The following is a 27504-nucleotide window of genomic DNA, read 5'->3' on the forward strand; positions in this document are numbered from 1 at the left end:
TTGTACTCAAAAAGATGCAAATCATTATAAGAGAATGTGTAGATGAAATAAATTTAACTTTCAAAAATAAAAACAAAAAAAAAACTAAATGATTACCAAACAATGCCTAGAATTACCATCAATAAATTAAATAGCAGCATAAAAACCTAGAATTAAAAAATAAATCAGTACCACCCAACATTAATCTATCTTACCACGTACCAATTGAAATCCCTAACTGGCCATTAGGGAAAAAAAAAGGAAATTCAATATATAAATTTAACATCTAATTTATATATAAGTACAACTTTTTTTAAATTAAAAAAATGCAATAAACGGAGAATTCTAAGCTTCATTTCAGGAAGGATTTTTACATTTATCTTGCAATTTGTCTGTAGTTAACTCCTATGATGGAAACGTCTGTAAAAAAAATCACAAATCAGTGAGGATCATTGATAAGATCATCTTTCAACCTACCAATATACTTTTCATGGAAGCCACAGGTGAAAAAATGGGTAAGAAGAACACTCAAGACTCTGTCCTCGAGTCATTTGATCCTCCGAGCTCATCAAAATTAACTAGCCAATTCCATTCCCTTTCAGTTTTTGGTTCTCGGGATCTCGACGCGTTGATGGAAAAGACTTTTAGAACTGTTGAATAATACTTAGAATCTTCATTGGCCTGAAAATTTGAAAATAGTTAGAGCTGAGGTTGCAATAGTTCCAGAAAATCAATGAAAAGTTAATGTTTAAACAAACATTACCTTCATTGGCATTTGGAGCTGTAGTATTTTTTGCCTTCTTTGCGTCTCTTTTGGCTACCATAGCTGTAAGACTCAGACTATTAGAAACATGGGAGTAATTCCTTTATGGACGTAGGCAAGTCGTTTGACAACGGATTCGAGAGCCTCTATTTTTATTTTTATTTTACCTTTATATTTCCTTTTCTTGTTGGCCCTCCTCCTCTTCCTGTCGAATTGGGTAAGTTCTGCTGCTTCTTTGATTTCACCTTTGCCAGCAAAAACTTCCTCAGGAGCGAGCATCGCCGCATCCGAGACAGCAACAGGAGCAACCTAACCACAGAGAACACAAATCAAAGTTTAGCCCATGCAGTCAGCTGCATATACACACGAGATAAGAACTAGAAAGAGCAGTTACCTCTTCCATTGCTAGAGCAGGGACATTCACTGATATAGACATATCCTCTATAACCTTTATGAGCAAAGAATTAGCATTTAGATGAGCAAATGACCAGAAAAATGGTCAATATATCACAACATTCCAAGAATTTATGAGAAGCATATACCGGTTTTGGTGCATAGTGGTAATGGGAGAGAGCATCCAACTTGGAGCAAAGTTTCTTGAAAAGTATGCTCGCCTGATTTGAGACAACGACAAGTTAAGGACATTGTAGAAAGATACGCAGGGGAAAGGTTTAAAAGTAAATGTTCCAGACTACCCAAATTTAACATAGTTTGATCAGATTATCTGCATAGAAATACCAATAGAATCATAATATTAGATCGGTAAAAACACTTGATGCACTGTACCTCTTTCTTCGCTTCATCGGTGAATGATGATTGGGCATTAGCCAAATTAGTCTTTTCAACATACTCTTCCTGCAAAAGAAAAGAAAATGGAAGACTGACTCTTGAGATCTTTCAAATCAAAATAAATTAAATGAGATTAATAGATCAATAAATTCCATGACAGAGAGACATCCGGTAGGAAGAGATGGCATGGCAGTGAGGGATTGTGCTTTATGATGCATCATTTTTTAGAAGAAACACAGACCTCGTATATTTCTCCAAGACCTTTCTTGCTTTTATTCTCGTCCTGTTTAGAGAGAGGGAAAAAAACACTCCTTGATCAAGAAAAACACTATATATGAATACACACATGCACATTATCTATATTATGCAAAGCACATAGAAAAGAATTTCATAACAGGATACTGACCAAGTCTTTGATTTCTCTGGGTGCTTTAGTAGGTTGTTTAGGTGCTTTCTGAACTTCGTCAAAACGCCCCTGAAAGCAAAGCATATGACAATGCTGGTCAAATATCCTTAGCAGATGAGTACGGCCACTGTAAATCAAGCTCTTCACGTCTTGTTCTCTTGGCTCCACATGCATTCTTTTTTTAATATGCATCCAATTTTCGTTATATCAAATTATCAATATAAATTGTTTCTTATTTAAACGAATATGGTTTGAGTAGGATATTGCCACTTATCTAGACACCTATTCTTTATTCATAAGATAAAGTATGATTAAGTGAGAAGAAATGCGCTATCATATTGACCGAACTAAACTGTAAGAACATGTGAACAATCACTAACATCAAAATCATTACAACTTCTCGTTCAGAGAAGAGAAGCAATCAATTTATTCATTTTTATTTTTATTTTATTTTTTAAATGTACCTCAAGGATCCTTTTCTGGATCATCTCTTCCAATGTTGCTGTAACTTCTTCTGTGATTACTGGTGGTGGTCTCACATTGTGTTCAAAATCCAGATCAACTTCCAGAGCACTATTCTTAGGTCTTTTTGCGGCAGTTACCTATTATTGAAATTGTAGATAAAAATGCCTTGGAATGACAATATATCATATAAAGTAAGAAAACCAAGAAAATGGCGACTTTACCTCTCCCTGCATGGTCCACGTTTTTGGCTCTAAGTTTGCTTTCTCCATCAGCTCTATTTCAGATTGAAGCTTCTTAAGTTGTTTTTGATGAGTTGAAAGGTTTTCTGACTTCTATATATGTAACTCAAAATTAGAAACTAAAATGAGTATTCACAAGTAGAACACCTAACAATTTAGAATTACAAACTGAAATTGTGGAAGAAGATATGTACCTGTTCTGCATGTGCTTCATTATCTTCCTCTTCATCACCTGAATCTGAAAGTTCAGAATCTGACCCATTTGTCAATTTAGATTTTCTTCTCCCAAGATTCTTCTTTTTAGCACCAAAAAAGTCTTCATATCTGGAGAGGGGGGGGGGGCGGAAATGTAGATTCACATCTATTGAAAGCTAAAATTTAAAAGTAAAAAATAGAACATCCTTAGGTTTATTGAAACTTTAAGAAGAATCACAATAATCGTGAAAATTTGAGTATCATGACACGATTTCGGATCAATTTCTCAATTAACAAGTTCAAAGGAAAAATGAAGTGAAGACTCGATATTATGAAAGTTTTTTGACGGAAGCAACTAGAGAGAGGTCATTGGATGACGAACTTTTTCACCATTTAATTAAATTGGCAAAGAGATCATGAGATATCAGACATTAACTATAACGGCATTGATGCAATGAAAAAATTATTACATTAGTAGAGTATAGAGATGATGGTCAGTCTACTGCAAAAGGAAAATTGAATGGCAAAACTGCGTACCCTGGGAAGTGAGAAGATCCTATTGTCACACAATAATGTAACTAAGAAATCTAAAACAACTTGATCCTTCTTGACAGCGTCAATTTTTTTTTTTCCCTTCAAAACCATATAGATAAGACGTCCTAAAATCAATTACTAATTACTGTCGGTTTAAGTACAAATGCACGTAAACTTCTACCAACAATAGCGTCATCCATTGCATTTGATAATAACTATAACTCATAAGTCCAACTTGGGAAGGATGTTGAAATTACTTTAAAAATAAAGACTATTACGCTAGACTAGTAGCATGACAGTGAAACTATACACAATACGATGAAGTACTTTTATCACTTTAAGGAGTTTGTCATTTACAAGCATATGGAAGCAAAATTGACCCCACACATACCTCGCCTTTTCCAGTTTGCTAGAATCTTCATCCTCCTCACCATGGAGGTCAAAATCCCCAAGCTACAAAGGAAGATAATAGCCAACTTTAAATTACCAAAACAGCAAGCATCTTAAATTAATAAATTCTGCAACAAGTAATAATATCACGAACAATAAACCCTCATTAGTAGCAAAACAATATGATCAGTTTGACTAAGCAATGTGCCTTCACCTCACCATCTTCGTCATCCTCAGATTCTTCTTCTGTCTTCCTCTGTTTCTTTTCCTTCTTACCATCTTTCTTCTTCTGTAAACCATATTCTCTTACCTCATCCTCCTCCATAAACTCCTCTAGCTCTTTTATTTTCAAAAATCCATCCTCAATCCCACCACTACCTTCTTCTCCCTCAACTTCATCTTCACTCTCTTCCTTCTCTCTTTCCTCAGTGTCTCCATCTTCTTCGTCATCCTCTTCTTCTTCCTCCTCATCCTCGTCTTCTTCTTCCTCCTCATCCTCGTCTTCTTCTTCATCAAACTCCTTTATATCCTCTTCAAAATCATCACCTTCTTCCCCCAACCCTATAGCCATCTCTGGAATAACCTTCTTCTTACCCTCCAAAGAAACCTTCAGGTTTGAAATTGCTTCTGGATTCTTCTCAAACCGCTTCAAATCCCGGCGAACACTTGCCAAAAGAGGTTGTGATTGGAGGTCAATTTGTTGCCATATCTGCTCAGCATCAAATCCATCAACCAGGAGATGATCGAATGGAGATTTAGGACTGAATGGTTTCAGCATAGAAAATAAATTCTGTGAGGCAAGGCGAGCAACTTCAGATAGGGAAGGGCTTGGAGCAAGCCAGAGAGGCGGGTCTGTAGATTTGAGAAAGTGAAGTGGTTTAAGACCAGCTTCAGTGGTAGGAAGAACCGCTTTCTCTGCCTCCATTGACCTCTGCTGAACGTAAAAGAAAAATCTGTCATTTGACATCTCATGTTAATATGAAATATCAAATAAGTCAATTAACTTCAATAAAGAAATTTCAGACTACTTTGCACTTCTTGAAATTAGAGATATATATAGACATTCATCGGTAGAATATTATTCAGAATATTCAATGTATTTCAAGAGCATTTCAAGACTCTTTACATAGAGATCTTGACAACAGAATTATAACAGTAACTAGTTAAACTAAAACAAGTGAACACGGTGAGTAGATCAGATCCCCTGGCCTTGGACGCTGGTACATATCACAAAACACATCAACGGAGATACAACTTGATGATAAATAAAAATACAATTCTTCCAACAGCAGCTGGAAAGCTCAACAAAACATAAGGTGAGCATAAGATTCTTGAGATTTATCAAAAATAGTTCAGTTTCCTTCATGGAGATAGAAGACCTAACTCTGTTTGGGGAAAATGGTAAGGAATTTGAAATCTTGTCTTCTTAGGACAGATTAGACAGGATTCCAAACTTCAAAAGGGTTACTCTCAATTCCACACTTCCACTCCTTCCAGAAACAAAATAAATGGTGAGTTTAATCATAGAAAAAGAAAAAAGTAATACAAACAAGTATTACTGATCTTTCAGCAATATGCTCCTCATTCCAAACCCCCAGTCTGTAATTAGAAACAAGATCAATAAATCCAAGCGAGGAGTTCAAGGATTTGAGGTTCTGCAACAAATCATCAAATATTATGGGTTACTGAGCTTTTTGTATGGGTTTGCACGGTCCATGACATCAGTTCTTCTAATTTCTATTAAAACCGAGAGTCGACTAATAATTTCAGTACAATGAAACCAATGCACAATTTGATTAAATCAATTTTGAATTGATCGATGATTCAATATGTTGATTTGGGTTTTATTGGACTCATCGGGAGATATAAGAAGAATCGTGTGTGTAACTCCCCCTATTTTTAGGCTATTAAACAACACAGCATACCAACACACATGACACAACAAACAAATCCAATAGGTAGAATATCCCAATTACGTAAAGTGCTCCTAAATTATTCGAAAGGATCCTGAAACAATAAAAAGGTCCTAAAGATCTAAGCTAGCCTAGACACTTATAGACAAATCATTTCAAGCTTCAATTTTAGGAACCCGAAGAAAATATCAGAAAACCTCCAAACTCTTTAACATAACCAAAATAAGCAAAATGAAACATCCTTGTCAGGAAATGAGACTTCAATTAAACACAGAAACAGTTCGAATAGATTCTAAACAAAAGAAACAAGATATCTCCTATGGCACTAGGATGTCTCTGCTACCAGTCTAGGTTGTTTTATTCTTATCTGAAAAGAAAGTTCTGGCCGTTGTTGGGGATGGGTCATGAACATACAAAAGCAAGATGCAAGTTTTCTACAGTGGGACCTATTCTTTACTTTTCTAGCATCCACTCATTTTCCTTAATCTCGGTATGTGCACCTCTTTCGTACACATAATTCTACGAACATCTCTTTATGCAACATTAAGCGTGCATCTCTTTCATACACCTAGGGCCTCTTTAGGTGTGCATCATTTTCAGGCATGCTTGAGGTCCCAAAAAGACAATCATTCTTCATAGTGTATACACAACATAATGGGTTTCACACCCATACATACATCTATATCACACATAACATGATATTTGTGACATTCATAAATCATAACATATACAACTCATATCTTGTCAATTAGGAGAGTTTTCATAAATAACATTCATGTGTCTCTGCATTTAAATGGTAACAAAATCCAAATACAATGCTGATGTATCTTATGGTAATCTCAAGAAATCACATAACAACATACAATGATGCCCAAAATAGCCTTACACAATTTCAACAATAAGTCACTTACCTCAACCGAAATCCAAATCCAACAAATGCCTTCTTCCACTACGAAATCCTTTATCTAATTTCAAAGAAAACAGAACATCAACACCACTTAACAATTCAGTCCCAAAACGTTACTGTAATAGTTATCTTAGATCTCCAAAATAACTTTACCCAAACGTAATTTAGACTCCAAGCCTTCTCAACACCACCAACAACGTTTTGAACCTACGCAGAAGTCAAAATTTCAGATTCTACACAAATTTCCAGCACTGAAACAGATTGAAAGGCCCAGAACTCAACTTACCGAACGACACTAGAAGAATTTCTCCAACAGCTTGCTGGACAGCAGGGAAACTCCTCGACTTCAAGATTTCTGAAGCCAAAGCACCCTGGGTAAACAATAGATCAGTCCAAGAGGGCAAGGGGAATGAAAGGTTTCGAAAACTCATTAAAACAGAGGAAGAAAACGATTCACCCACCCCTCTGCCAACACCGAACGGCGTCTGACCACGGCTGTAACGACACCGAAGACCGGCTGGGAAGAACAGCGACGGCTGGGCTGCGCTAGACGGCGATGGTTATACAAACACTGGAAAATAAAGACCGGTGGAACTCACGGGGGAGGGGTTGGGCTTTGCGAGCTGAAGAACGGTAAAGAGCGGAGAGAGACAGACAGAGGCTAGGGGTTTAGGGTTTAAGTTGTATTTTCATTTCGATCTTAATTTCTTTTCTCCCACGAGATTAAGAAAAAGAAAAGGAAAAAAATAAAAATAAAAATCCAAAGTTCACCTGTTTTTCAAACCCAGATTAAAAAACACCGGGTTTAATAACCATTTGATTTTCTATTTTTGTTTTTTAAAATTTAGCTTATTTCATCCCGTGATCTACATTTCTTACAATAATTTGCATCTTATTTAAGTACAATAAATTTTTTGCCAAATTCCAAAAACAAATTTTTGAAAACTATTTTTTTCCTCAAAACTTGACTTTGTGTTTTTAAATCATTGGTAAAAAGTATATAACAAATGAAGAAATTTGAAGATAAAAGTGTTTATAGACTTAATTTTCAAAAGCAAAAACAAAAAACAAAATGGTTACCAAACGATGTCTAAATTATAAATATTTTGTTTTATTTATTATTTTTTAATATCATTTTCTCCATGTAGAGTTTGTTCACTATACTTTCAAATGTTCAACTTTATTATTGTACTTTCAATAAATCTTGAATTGGTGGAAGTTTTTTATAAAAAAAAAAGGAAAAAAAAAAAAGAAAACTAAAATACCACTACGAGTAACGTTCTCCTTTAATCATCCTCACTGAGTCATTAAGTCACCTCCTTCCTATTTAGGAGGCATTGCTTGAGTAACTCAATGGCTTTAATTAAAGGAAAACAATCACTTTAACTACTTGCAAATTAAGTTCACACTCATTCGTAACATCCAATATTTGTTCAAACGCTAACAAGAGCGTAGCTTAACTGGCATAGTGCCGTACTATCGTCCTCAAGGTTTGAGGTTCGATTTTCCTACCTCACATTTTAATTACGATACCCATATATATATATATGCTAAAATGCCCCAAAATCTAGGTAAGAAAATAATATTAACAATAATTTATTTAGTGGTTGTTTTACCCTTTTCCTAAAAAGAGGTAGGAAAAAGAAACCCCCATCCGCTAGCCGTCGATCTAAACCTAAGCATCGTCCGTCGGTCTTGGCGCAGCTGGTTCTGGTTACCGTCAAATTATGGTGGTTCCGTCCGATCTTTCTATTGGGGTAAGTTTCGGTTCCTTTTTTGGCATCCCATCGTCATTTGGAATTCTTGGGCCAAAGCTAATCTTTACCCATGGAATTTGTGGTTAGGAACGTGTGGCGGTGAAGGAAGATTCCAAACGAAGTAAGGGTTTGTTTTGGGACAGTTCGATATCCCGAGGTAAGTGGTTTACTGCCAGTTTTGCCCTCAATCACAAGCATATGTTACGTGTTGATTCCTAGGTTGGAATAAAATAATTCGATAAGCCTGTTGGTCAGAAGGAAAATTCTCATGTCACCTTATGTCGTTGTGGTATGTCGTTGGCAAGTTTGATGTATGAGTAAAATGTGATAAAGTTTGATGGTGGGCAGTTTGCGAGCTATTGGATGATCTTGGCATGATTCATGGCCTTGATTGCATGCTTATGTCTGTTTGAGATTTTAATGACTGTTAGTGTCGAGATTCATGGCCTTGATTGCATGCTTATATCTGTTTGAGATTTTAGTGACTGTTAGTGTTACCATTGGGCTATGCACATCGCATGTTGTGAGCCTTCGAGCCCACACCCTATGCTTATGTACGGTGGTGTCTTTTTTGGGACCACAACTTATGTTTATGCCTGTGACCTTTGGAGTCACTACTTATGAAAGCGTGTCTTCGAGTTCGCCCCTTATGCCTATGCCTACGTCTATAATGTCCTTGTGCACTTTGGTCCAATGGAAAGACTAATAGATCACTGAGTGGGCTCAGTAGTGGGCTGCTTACTGAGTATAATTTTATACTCACCCTTTTCTTTTCATATTTTTTAGGTAAGGGTAATGATAGACCGGCGCATGACAAGAGAGATCCGTGACCTGACCATTAGGACGACTTACTGCTTCCATACTTAGTGGCATGTTTTGGAGTCTGGTTTAGGAGTTAGGCGTTTTAAGCTCTCATGAAATATTCATTAATTTTGTTATTTGATTATTTAATTATTATTCATTTTAAAGTTGGATTAGGGGTACCTCGAATGGTAATTTTTTATTTTATTTTATTTTTTATTATTTATTGCTCATTCGTGCATTATTAAATAAAATTTCGGCTATTTTATTTATTTGTTTAAAAAAAAATTGTATTGCTAAGCCTATGCATGCATAAAGTAGCGTCCTAGAAACAAGTAAGAAAATAGGGTCGTTACAGTTGGTATCAGAGTTTAAGTTTTAGGATCTGTAGACTGACTTACATCGTGAGTCCAAGTTGTTCCTTATGGCCACAAATGGATCTTTCGTCATCGCCAGGTAGGTTGTTTAAAGTCCTTTAGGGAAATATGTATGAAATATTACCTGTTGTGCAGTCGTTTGATGGTTTACTCTGTTAGCGTTTATTAAAGCGTTGCCTGTGGTTATCAGGTATGGCACCACGAATTAGAGGGAGGGGCAGTCGAGGTAAGAAAGTAGTTGGGGAACGAGACCCTGACATGCAAGAACCTGAGGCGCAAAGCCAAGAGGTGCGAGACTCGCCACCTCGTGACCCTTCTAGGTCAACTTGGCAGAAGGTTAGACCAAGAAGCGGGCCTCGAGCTTCGACTGTGCCCCCGCCAGGACTGTCATCCTCAGAAATTCCAATAGAATATACGGCTATGGATGCACCTATTGCGAATGTCGTCATGCAGGCCGTAGTAGAACAATTAAGGGGTATGGTGGCCGAGCAGATAGCTCAACACGCCCAGTCACAGCAGGCGTCATTCTCGTCAGTCCTGTTACCACCAATTCAAAATCAAGATAGGGTCGCGAATAAGATTATGGCAGACCCTTCTTGGAGGTTAGATACCTAAGGGATTTCAAGAAGTATGATCCCCCGATGTTTAACGGGTCCCTAAAAAACCCCACAAATGCATAATTGTGGTTGTCCACTGTAGAGGGGATTTTTCAGTACATGAGGTATCTAGAGGAGCAAAAGCTGTAGTGTGCCACTTTCGTTCTCATCGATAATGCCAAGCGCTGGTGGCGCTCAGTTGAGAGAATGATAGAAGCTAGTGGAGGCCAAGCCAGGTCAGACCAGTTCATTGATAATGCTAAGTACTTCTCTGTTCACGTGAGGTACAACAAACAGGTTGAGTTCATGAATCTGAAGCAGGGGACCATGACAGTAGAAGAGTATGAGGAGGAGTTTGACAAATTGTCTTGCTTCGCTCTTGATCTAGTGTCTACTGAAGCAAAAAGGGTTGAAAGGTTTGTGCAAGGACTCTGGGATGTGGTGCAAGCTCTAAAGCCTCCCACCTACGCCACAGCCTTCGGAGAGGCAGTACGCGTGGGTTGTCCTTCAGGGATAGAGTTCCTGAGGTCCTTGACGGAGAAATCGGCTCCTAACTAGAAGAGGAAAGTTGAGCAGAAAGCTTTGGGACCTCCACATAAAGTTCAGAGTACGAGCAGGTCGGTAGGGCACACCTAACGGCAGGCTACTGCTTCAGGAGGAGTTTGGAGGGAAAGACCAGTGTGTAAGTCGTGCGGGAAACGTCATTAGGGACGTTGTCTCATTGGCACGGGGACTTGTTTCAGATGCAAGCAAACAAGGCATACAGCGGACCAATGCCCTAATAGTAGTTTTGGAAGTGCGGGGAGTCAGCCCCCGAGTTCGCATCAGGGTAGTTCAAGCCGATAGCAACAGCAGGGTCGGGTCTATGCCACCAGTCGTCGAGAATCTGAGCATTCAGGAACAGTAGTGACAGGTACGCTCCCAATCTTGGGGCACTATGCCTTGGCATTGTTTGAGTCTGGCTCATCGCACTCTTTCATTTCATCGTTGTTCGTAAGACATGCTATGTTAGTTTAGAATCCTTGGGTTATGTTTTATCAATGTTTACACCGTCAGGAGAGATTATGATAGCAAGTGAGAAGATAAAAGCGTGTCAGTTGGAAATATCGAACCACACCCTTGATGTAACTCTGACAATATTAGACATGTGTGACTTTGATGTAATTCTAGGTATGGATTGGTTGGCTGCCAACCATGCTAGTATAGACTATTCTTGCAAGGAGGTGAATTTTAACCCCCTCCCCCCCTAGGGAAGCCAGTTTTAAGTTCAAAGGGTCAGTACGGTAGTTTTACCTAAAGTGATTTCAACGGTAAAGGCCAAGAGGTTGATTAACCAAAGTGTCTGGAGTATCTTGGCTAACGTAGTTGACAAAGGAGAAACCGAGATTGCTCTAACCTCTGAGCCAGTTGTAAGAGATTATCCTGATGTATTTCCAGAAGAACTTCTAGGATTACCTCCACCAAGGGAGATTGATTTTGCGATCGAACTAAAGCCAGACACTATTCCTATATCCAAAGCTCCGTACATAATGGCTTCAACAGAATTGAAAGAACTAAAGATCCAATTGCAGAAATTGCTTGATAAAGGGTTCATACGACCCAGTGTTTCTCCGTGGGGTGCACCAGTGTTGTTTGTGAAGAAAAATGATAGGTCGTTACGTTTATGCATAGACTACAGGGAATTGAATAAAGTGACCATCAAGAATAAGTACCCGTTTCCTAGAATCGATGACCTGTTTGACCAGCTACAGGGTGCTACTATATTTTCCAAGATTGACCTACGATCAGGTTACTATTAGCTGAGGATCAGAGACAGTGATATCCCGAAGACTGCATTTCAATACAGATACGGGCATTATGAGTTCATTATAATGTCTTTTGGTCTGACCAATGCTCCAGCAGTATTCATGGATTTGATGAACCGGGTGTTCAAGGACTTCCTGGATACCTTTGTAACCGTTTTCATTGATGACATCTTGGTCTATTCCAAGAGAGATGTGGAACACGAGGAACATCTTCGGAAGGTCCTAGGAACGCTGAAGGAAAACAAAATGTATGCAAAGTTTTCTAATGCGAGTTTTGGCTTCTAAAGTTGTTCTTTCTTGGGCACGTGTCGAAGGATGAGGTTTCAGTGGATCCAGCTAAGGTTGAGGTCGTTACCAATTGGCCCCACCCTACGACGGTAAGCGAGGTACGCAGTTTCTTGGGGTTGGTTGGGTACTATCGTAGGTTTGTAGAAAATTTCTCTAGTATGGCCACACCGTTGACTCAGTTAACTAGGAAGGGAACTTCGTTTGTTTGGAGCAAAGATTGTGCGGACAATTTTTAGGACCTCAACCAGAGGTTGGTTTCAGCACTAGTTCTTACCATACCAGACAGCTTCGGGAATTTCGTGATCTACAGTGATGCTTCTAAGAAAGGTTTGGGTTGTGTGCTTATGCAACAGGGTAGAGTGGTCGCCTATGCCTCCTACCAGTTGAAAAACCATGAGCGAAACTACCCTTGGAATTGGCATCAGTGGTGTTTGCCCTGAAGATCTATAGGCACTACTTGTATGGGGAAAAGTTCCAGGTTTTCACCGACCACAAGAGTCTGAAATACTTCTTCACCCAGAAAGAGTTAAACATGAGGCAACGCAGGTGGCTCGAGTTAGTAAAAGATTACGACTGTGAGATCCTCTACCATCCAGGTAAGGCGAATGTGATAGCCGATGCCCTCAGTCGAAAATTCGTTCATTCGGCCGCCTTGATCACTAAGCAGGTTCAGTTGCGTAAGGATTTGGAGTGAGCAGAGATTACGATGGCAGTGGGGGAAGTCATTTCGCAGCTAGCTCAGTTGACAGTGCAACCAATCTTGAGGCAGAGGAATATTGTTACACAGCAAAGTGATCTAGATCTAGTTCAGAAATGTCGTCAGGTAGGGTCGGAATAGGCCAGTGAATTTTCTGTGTCGGTGGGCAAGGGTCTTCTGTACCAGGGACGGTTGTGCGTTCCAGCAGATGATGGGCTGAAGGGGGAACTATTGGTAGAAGCTCACGACTTTTCATTCTCGATGCACCCAGGAAGTACCAAAATGTACCAATATGTGAAACGGTATTACTGGTGGCCCAATATGAAAAGGGAGATAGTTAACTATGTCAGCCGATGTTTAGTCTGATAGCAGGTGAAGGCCCCGAGGCAGAAGATAGCAGGTTTAATACAGCCATTGGATGTACCAGGATGGAAATGAGAGAGTGTGGCTATGGATTTCATCACGGGTTTGCCCAGGACAGTGAAGGATTTCTCAGTGATTTGGATTGTGATAGACAGACTCACCAAGGTGGAACATTTTATTTCAGGAAAGCCCACGTACGCAGTGAGTAAGTGGGCTCAGCTATATATGAAGGAGATAATATGATTTCATGGCGTGCCAGTATCGATTGTGTCCGACATGGACCCTCGTTTCACCTCCAATTTTTGGAAGAGCCTCCAGACAGCCTTAGGGTCGCGGTTAAACTTCAGTACAGCCTTTCACCCCCAAACTGATGGGCAAATAGAACGTTTGAATTAAACATTGAAGGACATGTTGCACGCTTGTGCGTTGGAATTCTCAGGGGGTTGGGACTCTCACTTGTATTTGGCAGAGTTTGCTTATAATAATAGCTATCAGGCTACCATTGGCATGACGCCATTTGAAGCTCTTTACAGTAGAGGTTGCAGGTCTCCAATTTGCTGGGGTGAGATTGGGGAGAGGAAACTTATGGGAACTAAGTTAGTTGACAAATGAAGCCATGCAAAAGATCAAGACTCGAATGCTAGCAACGCAAAGTAGCCAGAAAAGTTACGCTGATGTTAGGCGTAAAGATCTTGAGTTCGAGGCAGGGGACAAAGTGTTCCTGAAAGTGGCACCAATGAAGGGTGTCCTGAGATTTGGAAAGAATGGTAAGCTAAGTCCACGTTTTGTAGGGTCATTCGAGACCTTGGAGCGAGGGCCCTGTGGTTTATCGCTTAGCCTTGCCACCATCTCTCTCAGCAGTCCATAATATCTTTCATGTCTCCATGTTGAGGAAGTATTTAACGGACCCGTCTCATGTAATGGACTTTGAGCCCTTACAGCTGAATGAAAACTTGAGTTACGAGGAGAAGCTTGTGCAATTTGTGGCCAGGGAGGTAAAAGTTTTGTGCAGCAAGGAGGTTCCACTAGTGAAGGTTCTGTGGTAGAATCATCAATTTGAGGAAGCAACTTGAGAGCAAGAGGACGATATGAGAACAATGCATCCAAAGATCTTCTAGGACTAGAACTTTTGAGGACGAAAGTTTCTTAAGGATGGAAGGTTGTAACGCCCCAAAATCTAGGTAAGAAAATAATAATAATAATAATTTATTTAGTGGTTGTTTTACCATTTTCCTAAAAAGAAGTAGTGTTGAGGATTTGGTAATTGTTTTAAATAGGGTTTGGGAAGCATGTAGCAGAAAAAGAAATTAATAAAGAAAAAGAAACCCTCATTCTTCCTCTTCTCTACCAACCAGTCACCGCCACCCTTCAGAGTTTTTTTCTTCTTTTTCCGGCAGATCTCCTGCTTCCAGCCACACGAAGAGCCGCCATAGGTCAGATCGCTCACAGCCGTGCTCATCTTCATCGTCGACCAAGTCCGTGCTCGCCAGTCGCCATTCTTCCCTGTCCGTCGATCCGAAGTTGCGAACCTGCTGCGCCCACATCGATCCGTTGACCTGAAACGACGATCGATGAGCTGAAGTCACGAATCGAAGCCACGTCCTTCTCTTCGAGCCGCGTCGTCCTCCCCGTCCGCCAGTTGCTGGTCTAAACTCAAGCGTCGTCCGTCAGTCTTGGCGCGGCCGGTTCTGGTTACCATCGGATCGTGGTGGTTCCATCCGATCTTTTTGTTGGGGTAAGTTTCGATTCCCTTTTTGGCATCCCATCGTCATTTGGGATTCTTGGGCCAAAGCTAATCTTTACCATGGAATTTATGGTTGGTTTCGGGAACGTGCGGCGGTGAAGGAAGATTCCAAGCGGAGTAAGGGTTTGTTTTGGGACAGTTCGATATCCCGAGGTAAGTGGTTTACTGTCGGTTTTGCCCTCAATCACAATCATGTGTTACGTGTTGATTCCTAGGTTGGAATAAAATATTTTGATAAGCCTGCTGGTTAGAAGGAAAATTCTTATGTCACCGTATGTCGTTACCAAGTTTGATGTATGAGTAAAATGGGATAAAGTTTGATGGTGGGCAGTTTGCGAGCTATTGGATGATCTTGGCATGATTCATGGCCTTGATTGCATGCTTATGTCTGTTAGTGTCAGGATTCATGGCCTTGATTGTATGTTTATGTCTGTTTGAGATTTTAGTGACTATTAGTGTTGCCATTGGGCTATGCACATCGCATGTTGTGAGCCTTCGGGCCCACACCCTATGCTTATGTACGGTGTCCTTTTTAGAACCACCACTTATGTTTATACTTGTGACCTTTGGGGTCACTACTTATGAAAGCGTGTACTTTAGTTCAATGGAAAGACTAACAAATCACTGAGTGGGCTGCTTACTGAGCATACTTTTATACTCACCCTTTTCTTTTCATATTTTTCAGGCAAGGGTAAAGAGAGATTCGTAACCTGGGCAGTAGGACGACTTACTGCTTCCACACTTAGTGGCATGTTTTGGAGTCTAGTTTAGGAGTTTGGCGTTTTAAGATCTCATGAAATATTCCTTAATTTTGTTATTTGATTATTTAATTGTTATTCATTTTAAAGTTGGGTTAGGGATACCCCGAACGGTAAATTTTTATTTTGTTTTATGTTATTTATTATTATTTATTTATGTTTTCTCACCTTTTCTCATTTGAGCATTATTAAATAAAATTCCGGATCTTTTATTTATTTGTTTGAAAAAAATGTATTGCTAAGCCTATGCATGCACAAAGTAGCGTCCTAGAAACAAGTAAGAAAGTATGGTCGTTACAAAACTTCATTTTTAGCATAAAATTGCATATACCTATTGAATTTGGATTTTCTTCTTATATACGAATTATATAGTGTGTTATTGTTGTATCTATGCTTCTTAGGCCGCACACAATCACACATTGAAAAGGACTAAAAAAATATTCTTTAAAACAAAAAGAAGAAGAAATTGAGTACCATTGATCCCTCTAATGAATAATAAGATATAGTCCAACTATAATCGAACCCCTTTCGAACCAGGAGAGGGTGTGACGCCACATTGTTAAAGCCACAGAATCAGCCCTTAAGGAAGTAATTTCTCTACTTACTCTAACTATATAGAATGAGTGAATTCCTTTTTGTGTAACTACGTTCCCAGCTCCCCAATCAAACAAATCCCCAAAATGGTAGACATATTAAGTCGAAAAAACTGGTCACTCTCACCTATGTAGATTATGTTGGGGTTGATGCCTTAAATCTCATGGATCTTGTAGTTTGTAATTGTAATGTACAAACAATTTATTTATTTAATAAAATAAGTAGTATTTTATTTGATATTTAGTAGCATTAACCCACAAAATCAATAAACTAAGATCCAAGGTTGTTTTCTTTAACTTAAACATGTATGTAGAGACATACAAGTGGATTATGTTTAAGAGACAACCTAAACGGTCTGTAGCAGATGGATAAGGTTGGGTATTCTATCCTAGTGCACTACAAATACGACTCGTTTTGTAGACGTTACAATTGTTTAAAGTACTACACACGATCTAATCTTAATCATTCATGTGGAGACACGTGAGCGGGGATGTTCTATATAAATAGTTTGTATAAAACCGGACCACGAAATCGAAGGAACCGGTTAAGGTCGTTGAGCGAAAACGGAGATCAGACCCAAATCCCAATTTTTATAGAACTAAGAATCAAAATCCAACATAAACAATATGCATTCAATTAAACTTTTACATGATGCTAAAATAAATTAGATAGAAAAGAAAAGGGATAAGAATTACTAACCCTTGAAGAACTTTTCTTCATGTATTTCCTCTATACAAAATGGTTATGAACTCGAAACCCTGATTTAACCCAAAATGGCCACCACCAATAGGAGTCCTTTGTATTCTCTAAGATGAGAATCACAGGAGTTTTGTGGGCTTTATGATTTTGGTGAGGGAAATAATAGATTAGAGAGGAGAAGAGAAATTGAGAGAGAAAATTTCATAACGCTTTTGTGTTCACTCCTCTATCACAACCAACGAAGAAGGAGAAAATGCAACTCCTCCAACCACTCACACAATATGTGGGTCAAGAAAGAATATGGGAAGGAAGTTATTTCCCTCCCTTAATTTCAAAATTAAAAAATAAATAATTTTAATTTTAATTTATATATGTATGTATATACATACATACATACATACATATATATAGTAACCAACTTATTATATGTATATAACTATATGTTATATCATATATAACATATAACTTGTGGTTTAATATTGTATCACATACAATATAACCTATAGTTTTAATTCTCTCAATAATAATATTTAATATAAATCCCATTTATAAACTTAATTATATGAATCCAATTCACATAATTAATATTTGAATCCTATTCAAATAAAATGTATATTATAATGTATCAAATACAATATAGTAATTATATCATATATATATAATCAAATTAAATTAATTATATCACATACACTTAATTCTCTCAGTTAATTTGAACAATTCAAATTGATCTAAAATTGATCGTCATTTAATCCCCCTTGAGTTACAAATGGGACCTCATGTACCTATAGCTTGAAGCTCCAATGATATTTGAATAATTAATTAAACTCATTTAATTATATTATTCAACATCCATTAACTGTTGGGCACTCTACTAAAGATTGACAGTTGCACTTTTTGCACTACATATATATTTCTATGTCTATTGGATAAAACCAGTCAACATTGTGACGACCCTTCACAAATTGCTCGTAAGTACAACTAGGCCAAAATTAATGTTTTGCTCCTGTAGTTACCTCTAACTCCTTAAGTACTACTAATCTCTCTAATGAACAATAAATCATAGTCCAACTATGACTAAACCCTTATCAGGCCAGGAGAGGGTGTGGCATCACATTGTTCAAGCCCTAGAATCCACCCTTAAGGGAGTAATTTACCTACTTTTCCCGATCTTGAGGAATGAGTGAATTTTGTCTTGTGTAGCTAGGTTCCCAGCCCCTTAATCAGACGAATCACCAAAATGGTAGGTTTATTGAATCGGCGATCTGGCCGCTCTCACCTATATAAATTAAATGACCGCTCTCATAGGCAGGAGTTCACAACTCATTCAGGATTCAAGTCATGTCACCTATGGTCATCCTGGTGAAATGTAAGTATCTATTATGAATGGCGTTATATAATGAGATTAATCATTTCATGGTTCGATTATACAAACTCCTTTGTATAGAATATCCCTACTCACATGTCTTCGCACGAATGATCGTGATTAGATCTTTTGTAATATTTAACAACAATTGTAACATCTACAAAGCGGGTTGTACTCGTAGTGTCACCAGGATAAGGTACCCAACTTTATCCATCTACAACAGACCATTTAGGTTGTTATTGAAACATGATCTGCTTGTATGTCTCTACATACATGTTTGAGATACATATGATAACCTTTGATGTTAGTTTATTGGTTTGTGGGTTTAATGCTACTTAATGTCAAATAAAACATCTCATATTTTATTAAATAAATAAAATATTTCTACGGTACAATTACAAACTACATGACCTCGTGAAATTTAGGGCATCAACCCTAACAATCTCTCACTTGTCCTAAAGCTAGTGGCATGTACAATATACAAGTCACATTAATATAAAAGTACACAAAACAATAAATTAGGGCATAATACGTGCCCAGTACAAAATCTCCCACTTGCTCTAAACTAAATGTGGCTTGTCCCGTAGACCCATATTTGCAGGTGACGCTCGAATACCTTAGTCATGAGGGCTTTTGTGAATGGATCAGCAACATTGTACTCCGAAGCTATCTGTGTGATAATCACGTCCCTTCGATGCACAATCTCGCGAATGAGATGATACTTCTGCTCTATATGTTTCATGTGTTTGTGACTCTGAGGCTCTCGGAAATTAGCCACAACACCACTATTATCACAATAAAGAGTGATGGGCTTTGACATGTCTAGAATCACTTCCAGATCAGTAAAGAATTTCTTGAGCCACACAGTTTCCTTAACAACTTCACAAGTCGCTACGAACTCAGCCTCCATGGTGGAGTCAGCAATGCACCGCTACTTAGGGATGTTAAAAAAATATGGTAACCCGACCAACTCGGACTACCCAATTCAAACCGTAAGGGTTGGGTTAGGTTGGGTTAAAAATTTTCAAATAATATTAAATCTGGGTCGGGTTGACCCGACCCAACTCGAATATATATATATATGTATATATATATATATATAACACAAGGAGAGAGCCGCGAACGCTGCACGCGGCCGCATGGTGGCTAGTGAGAGTGAAAGAGAATGAGTCCTAAGAGATAGTTTTTAATTTTTTTTATTTATATATATATATTAAAAAAACAAAATAGAATTTTTTTTTATTTGAAGGTTTTGTTTATAAAAATATATAAACAAAATTTATTTCTTATATATTAAAAAATATTTAAACAAATATATAAACCCGAATATATTAAAAAAATAAAAAAAATAAATTTTTTATTTTCTAATATATATATTATATATATATATATATATATATATATATATATATATATATATGAATTTTGTTTTAAAAAATGTTATTTTAATATTTATTGACAAAAATAGGGTTGTGAAATCATGGACGGGGTCACGAGTTTTGAGTAAATCGTGTACCCCGTCCACGATTTAAGGTCAGCCACGAATTAAGGCTAATTTTTTTTTTTCACATTTTCTCCCAACTTCTGTTTTCTTATATTTTTTAGGTAGAATTTTTACTGTGAAATTCAAATTTTCAAAGGCCTATAATAAAATAAAATTTAGGTTAAATCAATTTTTTTTTTCACATTTTCCTACTGTGAAATTCAAATTTTTAAAGGTATATAATAAAATAAAAATTGAATCAAATTTCTAGCTACGAATTAATTTTAAATCTATTTCTTTTTCACATTTTCCCCCAACTTCAGTCTTCTTATTTTATTTGTTAGTTTTTTTTTTTTCATTTTCGGAGAATCTTTTACTATGAAATTCAAATTCTGAAAGGCTACGGTAAAATAAAAATTGAATCAAATTTCTAGCCACTAATTAACACTAAATCTATTTTTGTTCAAATTTTTCCCAACTTCCGTCTTCTTCTTTTACTTTTTAGTTTTTTTTTGCATTTTCGGAGAACCTTTACTATGAAATTCAAATTCTTAAAGGCCTACGGTAAAATAAAAATTATCAATTTTTTAGTCACGAATTAAGGTTAAATCTTTTTTTTTTTTTTTCACATTTTCCCCAACTTCTGTCTTCTTCTTTTATTTTTTATTTTTTTTTTGTATTTCTGGAGAATTTGTTACTGTAAAATTCAAAATTTCAAAGGCGTGCGATAAAATAAAAATTGAATCAAATTTCTAACCACGAATAAAGGTTAAATCTATTTTTTTTCACGTAGATTTGTTTTATTGTAGATTTTTTTCACGTAGATTTGTTTTACTGTGAAATTCAAATAAATTTGTTCCCCTTTGTATCCACTTAAATAAAAAAGCAATAAAAATCGTGTACCGGGTACACGATTTTTCTACCATATTTTTGTCAATACTTTTTCCTCCACCTTACTTTTGTAATTTCTTTCCCATATACCCTATTTTTATTATTACTTTCAAAAAATACACTATTCTTGAACTTACTCCTATATATATATATAAGGAACTAGTGACCCAACCCATAAATTTTGGGTTGACTTGACCCTTAAAAACGAACTGATAGGGTTCATTATTAGCCAACCCGATTTTTTGGGTTGGTCCATAAAAATCTTCCAACCCGGCCCAACCCGGACCATGTACACCCCTACCACTACTTGATGCTCCTCCAAACTACTGCTCCTCTGTTAAGAATGAACATTGATTCTGATATGGATTTCCTAGAATCCTTATCAGTCTGAAAATTAGAGTTCGTGTATTTTATAAGGATCAAATCCTTAAAACCATACACGAGTATGTAGTCCCTCGTTCTCTGTAGATACTTAGGGATGTTCTTAACGACGGTCCAATAATCATATCCTGGATAAACTGATATCTACTGACTATCCCCACTGCATAGCAGATGTCAGATCTAGTACATAATATCGCATACATCAGGCTGCTAACAACCGATGCATAGGGGATCTATCCCATTTCCTTAACTTCTTGAGGTGTCTTAGGACACTGTTCCTTAGACAATATAACTCCACGCATGAAAGGTAGTAAACCTCCCTTGGAGTTCCACATAAAAATCTTGACAAGTATTTTGTCAATATACGATGCCTAAGACAGAGCTAGTAATTTGTTCTTTCGATCTCTAAAAACCTGAATGCCCATAACAAACTGCGCCTCTCCCAAATCTTTGCAACCTAAAGTCTCATGTCCTGTAGTTTGTAAACAATTTTGTATGAACGCTTGTGATGTATAATATATATACTTCACTTCTTGATTTTGCACAGTTAGATGTTTTTATTTTACCACAAACTAATAAACTTAATATCCCTGGTTTCTTTATGTAACTTAAACATGTATGTAGTGACATACAAATGGATCATGTCTTAAGTGACAACCAAAATGGTCTGTAGTATATGGATATAGGAGGGAAACCTTATCCTGGTAATGCTACGAACGTGGCCCGCTTTGTGAAATAGCTACAAGTGTTGTGACTTGTCACAGATGGTTTGATCCTGATCATTTGTGTAGGGGACATGGGAGTGGGGGCATCCTATACAAAGAGTTTGTATAAGACCTGACCACGAAGTGTTAACGTCTCATCATATAACTCCGTTCATGATAGAGACTTTACTTCACTAGGATGACCATAGGTAACATGACATCAATCTTGAGTGAGTTGGGAATTCCTGCCATTGAAGGCGGTCCTTTGATTTGTATGGATGCGAGTGACCAGAGCGCCGACTCAAACCTACCACCTTACAGATTCATCTGATTTAGGAGCTGGGAACTTAGCTTCACAAGATGGAGTTTACTCCTTCCCTAAAGTAAGGGTAAGTAGATAAATTACTCTCTTAAGGGCTGATCCCGAGGATTGAACGATGTGGCGCCACATACCTTCTCATGGCCCGAGAGGTGTTCACACATAGTAGGACTATGTTGTATTGTTCATTAGAGGGATCAGTGGTACTTAAGAAGCGAGATGTAACTACAGGGGCAAAATGGTAAATTGGCTCAGCTGTACTTACGAGCATCTATGAAGGGTCATCGTACTGATGATTGGTTATATCCAATGGACATAGAAACATATCTATGGTAAGAAGAGTTCAATTGTCAGTCTTTAGTGGATTACCTGACAGTTAACGAATGGTGGATATCGTGGCTAAAGAGTCCAGTTAGTTATTTACGTACCATTAGCTTCGAGCCATAGGTCCATAAGGTCCTCTTGGTAACTTGGATACAAGTTGAGAATCAGTTTTTGGGTCTGTTTGAAATATTCAAATTGACAAGAGGGAGTTTAAATATATATGATATAATTAACTTTATGTATGGGATACATTAATTTGGAAGAAATTGGATATAAATATGATTTATGTCTAGTGGAGGAAAAATACTATGGTTAATATATGATGTTAATCCATAGGTTATGAATATAATATGATTATATTCATTGTCTATTAATTGGATGGTTAAGGGATAATAGGCCGGCATCTCTTTTATTTTCATAACAGATGAGTAAGTTGAAGAATCGCTTTGAGACGCTTAAATAACTCACAGTGTGTTAAGTATTGTATGCGCGACACAGTGTTGAAGTGTGTCATGGCTTAGTAATATAAGTGCATATATGATAGTGCTGAACGATCGTTTACCTATACGATAGTGTTGAGCGTTCACTTAACGCTTACACCTGCACGCTCTATTTACTAAACGATTGTATAGACAATCACTTAGCTCTTCCTACATGATCATTTGGACGATCGCTTACCTTTTCCTACACGATCGTACACTTCACCTAAACGATCAAGCATTTTGTCTATACAATAGATGAGCCTTTCTCCCACTTGTTTGATCGTTGTATGCGATCTCCTTTCCTCATTCCCTCTACCAAATCCAAATAAAGCCCACACTTTGGATTCTCACTCTGAGAATATTGAGGGCTCTCAGTGGTGGTGTCGTCCCCGTTTCCTTCTGTTCGTATGGACAATGTTCGTGGTAGATGATGGATGTTGTTGAACGATTACTTGTCGTTCCAGTGAAAGCAATATTGGCTGTGAAGAAAAGTCTTCAATTGGTATGATCTCTTGGTCTTTTATTTATTGATCCTTTAAGCATGCTAGTGATTTAGCTTTACAATACATATTTGTATGTTTGAATGTATATGTGAAAATTCTGTCACAATGAATTGGAAAGATCCATTTTCGCTCGTAGATACTCTTGAATAAGAGTTCCTTCAATCCTGGATTAGACTGATATCTACTGACTATCCCCACTGTATAGCAGATGTCAGGTCTAGTACATAACATCGCATACATCGGGCTACCAACAATCAATGCACAGGGGACCCATCTCATCTTCTTAACTTCTTAAGGTGTCTCAGGATACTGTTCCTTAGACAATATAACTCCACATGTGAAAGATAGTAAACCTCTCTTAGAGTTCCGCATCAAAAACTTGACAAGCATATTGTCAATATACGATGCCTGAGACAAAACTAATGATTTGTTCTTTCGTTCTCTAAAAATCTAAATGCCCATAACAAACTGCGCCTCTCCCAAATCTTTCATTCGAAATTGGGTCGCTAGCCAATTTTTAATTTCAACTAGTAGATTTATATCGTTCCTAATGAGTAGGATATAGTCTACATATAAAATTAGAAAAGCTACTGAACCATTGATGATCCTCTTGTATACACAAGACTCATCAACATTCTGATTAAATCCATAAGATTTGATCATAATATCAAATCTTATATTCCAAGATCGAGAAGCTTGTTTCAATCCATAAATAGACAGATTAAGCTTGCAAACCTTTCACTATTGACCTTGGGTTATGAATCCATCAAGCTGCTCCATATAAATGGTCTCCTCAAGATTGCCATTCAGAAAAGCAATCTTGATGTCCATTTGCCAAATCTCATAGTCATAAATGAGGCAATGGATAGAAGGATCTGAATAGTCTTCAACATTGGGTATAACCCTTTGCCACAAGTCTAGCTTTAAAGGTTTGCACTTTCCCATCAACACCATGTTTCCTCTTGTATATCCATTTGCAACCTATAGGTTTTACCTCATCAGATTGATCTACAATATCCCAAACTAAATTGAAGTACATAGACTCCATTTTGAGACCTATAGCTTTGATCTACTCATCTTTGTCAAAATCCTTCATTGCCTTCTTGTAAGATAATGGATCCACAACATCAAGCTTTTATCTACTCATCTTTGTCAACATTCTCCATTACCTTATTGTAAGATAATGGATCTACAACATCTCCATCAGCTACCATGTTAAGATTTCTGTTAAACCCATATCACGGACAGGTGGGTGTTCAACCTTCCCACTACGTCGAGGTTCCCTTAACACTTGAGGTGGATTTGACCTACCAGATGAACCAATTTCAACAACTCTTGTTGAGGTGTTGGATTCTTCAACAACCCTTTTATTGAAGGTTCGACAGTTTCCTCGGAAAGTTCATTCAACACAATCTTACTGTGGGGCTTATGCTCCCTAATGTGGTTTTCCTCTAGAAATGTAGCGTTTGTTGATACAAACAATTTATTTTCTTTAGGATCGTAAAGGTAACTACCTCTCATTCCTTAAGAGTAATCTACAAATAGACACAATTTTGAACGAGGTTCCAGTTTCTTAGGATTTTCCTCAAGCACATGTACTGGGCAACCCCATATCTTGAAATGGTATAAACTACCTTTAAGACCATTCCATAATTCCAAAGGTATTCTGGTAACTCTATTTGATGAAACACAGTTCAAAATATATGTTGCAGTCTGTACTGCATAGCCTTAAAACGAGTTCGGTAGGGATGCATAACTCATCATAAATTGAACCATGTCTAACAGGGTTTGATTTATCCTTCCTGATACACCATTATACTGAGACGTACTAGGTGCTGAAAGTTGGGATATTATTCCATACTCTATCAAATAGTTACGGAATGTAAGATAAAAAAAACCTCTCCACCTCAACCAGATCAAAATGTTTTAATCGTTTTACTTAATGCATTTTCAGCTCCAACCTTAAACTCTTTGAACTTTTAAGAGGCTTCAGGCTTCTGTTACATTAAATAAACATACCCATAACTTGAATAATCGTCAGTAAAAGTGACAAAATATTCAAACCTTCCTCTTGATTTAACATTCATCGGACCACAGAGATCTGAATATACAAACTCTAAGGATTCTTTGGTTCTATGCCTTTTTCCAGTAAAATATCTTTTAGTTATTTTGTTTTCAAGGCATGGCTCACACACTGGTAAATAATTTTCTTCTAACTAGCTTAGAAGTCCATTATTAACCAATCTCTTAATCCTATTGAGATTGACATGTCTTAACCTTAGATGCCAAAGACGGACATTTTCTTTAGGAGAAGTTTTAAGTATTTTATTTTGAGTTACTGCAATTTTAAACATTTTAGTGTTAAGGAGGGCTTTAGTTGCTAATAGTTTTAGCACATACAAATTATCTTCAAGATTAGCACGACAAATTAATTCTCTATTTTTGTAAATACACACTTTATTTACTTGAAAATTAAGAGAATAATGTTGCTCAAGAAGACATATTACAGAAATCAGGTTCCTTTTCAAGCCTGAAACCACATATACATTATCTAATAAAATATAAGATTTCTGTAAGCAAAGTCTGAGGCCTCCCAATGCCATAGCTGAGATGACGTGCCCAGTTCCAACACGCATTGTCATCTCAACTTCTAGTTGCCACCAAGAACTAATTCCTTGAAATGAAGAACAAACATGGTTAGTGGCGCATGAATCAATTGTCCAGGCAAAAACATCATTCTCCACTAAACAGGTCCCTAATACAAGTAAATCAAACTTACCTTGCTTGGCCTTTTTCTTTTCTGTTAAGTATATGGGGCAGTTCCTCTTCCAATGTCCCTCGTGGTTGCAATAGAAACAAATTCCCTTTACAACCTTGGCATTCTTACCCTTCTAGGCAGCAGCTGGTGGGTTAACTTTTTCTTTTCCACATTTCTTCTTCTTCCACGTTTTGGTGCTAGAAGAATAAGACACAAACTTAGTTCCAGAGGACGATCCTCATAGAATTTCTTTGAGGACGAGGCAACATTTGTCTCTCCCTTTTGCTCGTTGTTTTTCATCAAGAACTGAAAACTCTAAAGCTCATTGAGCAAGATGGTCAAGTTGTAGTTGATAACGGGTAGAAATACATGTTATTACAACGCAAATAAATAAAACAATGAGAGATTGTGACGGTAAAAATATACAATATCATGTCCAAAAGCGCTAAATTGAAGAAATTGCGATCGCATGCGCCCATCACATAAAAGTAGCTAATTTACTTATTTTGTGTAGGAAAAATGTGTTGGTGCAAGTAAAATTGCGATCCAAGGAATTAGGCGACCGCACGCTTGAAAGATTGCGATCGCAAAGTCATGAGATCATATGGGATCGTGAAAGGTTGTTCAAAAAGATGGCCGCATAAAGACTACGCATCAAGGTGATAGCATAATAAATCATGATGGGACGGAAAGCTGATGACGGTCGAATCCGAATTTAGTTGACAAGCCTTTAAAGCCACACTGTAGCAAGTACACTCAACTTTCGATGACCTTTAATCGGCACATCAGAGCAAGGCTGCTTCACCTTGAGTTTTATAAATACCGAAGGCTACTATTGTAAATGGATCGCCATATATATAACATATACAAGTTAGAGAACCGTTAGTCTGTTCACGTACATATTTAGATTTAGAAGACGGAGACGAGCTTGAAGATGAAGAAGCCGAGAGATCATTCCCGATCAGATCGAAAGACTACCGGAAAGTGCTACAAGGAGAGAGGGACAACACTTGCGAGAGCAAGAATATTCATCTGAACAAACTGGAGTGAAAAAAACAGTGGAAAAGGTCTCGGAAAGTAAGACATTGCTTACCGGGCTTCTTATCTCTAAATTCCGTTGTTATTTTGTATTAAGCACTTTACTTATAGAAAATGGAACTTACATTTCAATCTATGTTCGATCTCTCCACATTTCGTATGAGTAGCTAAATTTCCGAATGGGTTAAGAAGCACTTAG

At 37.5% G+C, this 27504-nt stretch overlaps 2 protein-coding genes across 9 annotated transcripts; one reads left to right on the forward strand and one right to left on the reverse strand.

The window, feature by feature from the left end:
- Nucleotides 1–204: 204 nt before the first annotated feature.
- Nucleotides 205–7368, reverse strand: LOC120071763 (U3 small nucleolar ribonucleoprotein). Of its 8 annotated transcripts, none has more exons than XM_039024144.2 (17): nt 7042–7368; nt 6867–6951; nt 6734–6787; nt 6585–6638; nt 3975–4691; nt 3762–3823; nt 2836–2965; nt 2624–2731; nt 2402–2539; nt 1938–2006; nt 1773–1814; nt 1529–1597; nt 1285–1356; nt 1137–1190; nt 910–1051; nt 743–805; nt 205–660 (listed from the first exon to the last, which is right to left on the reverse strand). In XM_039024144.2, exons 5-17 carry the CDS (start codon nt 4683–4685, stop codon nt 653–655), a joined length of 1668 nt encoding a protein of 555 aa, XP_038880072.1. In that variant the 5' UTR covers nt 4686–4691; nt 6585–6638; nt 6734–6787; nt 6867–6951; nt 7042–7368; the 3' UTR covers nt 205–652. The 8 variants fall into 8 exon arrangements, with proteins under 8 accessions (XP_038880072.1, XP_038880067.1, XP_090167352.1 ...); XM_039024139.2 differs by having other exon boundaries at nt 2624–2734; XM_090311226.1 differs by having other exon boundaries at nt 3975–4694; nt 7042–7359.
- Nucleotides 7369–12910: 5542 nt separating this feature from the next.
- Nucleotides 12911–13876, forward strand: LOC150037650 (uncharacterized). The gene is made up of 4 exons (XM_090310969.1): nt 12911–13027; nt 13088–13175; nt 13274–13465; nt 13734–13876. Exons 1-4 carry the CDS (start codon nt 12911–12913, stop codon nt 13874–13876), a joined length of 540 nt encoding a protein of 179 aa, XP_090167095.1.
- The last annotated feature ends 13628 nt before the right edge of the window (nt 13877–27504 follow it).

This window comes from Benincasa hispida, chromosome 2 (assembly GCF_027475165.1).
Source record: "Benincasa hispida cultivar pf3 chromosome 2, pf3_genome.v1.1, whole genome shotgun sequence".
NCBI lineage: Eukaryota > Viridiplantae > Streptophyta > Magnoliopsida > Cucurbitales > Cucurbitaceae > Benincasa > Benincasa hispida.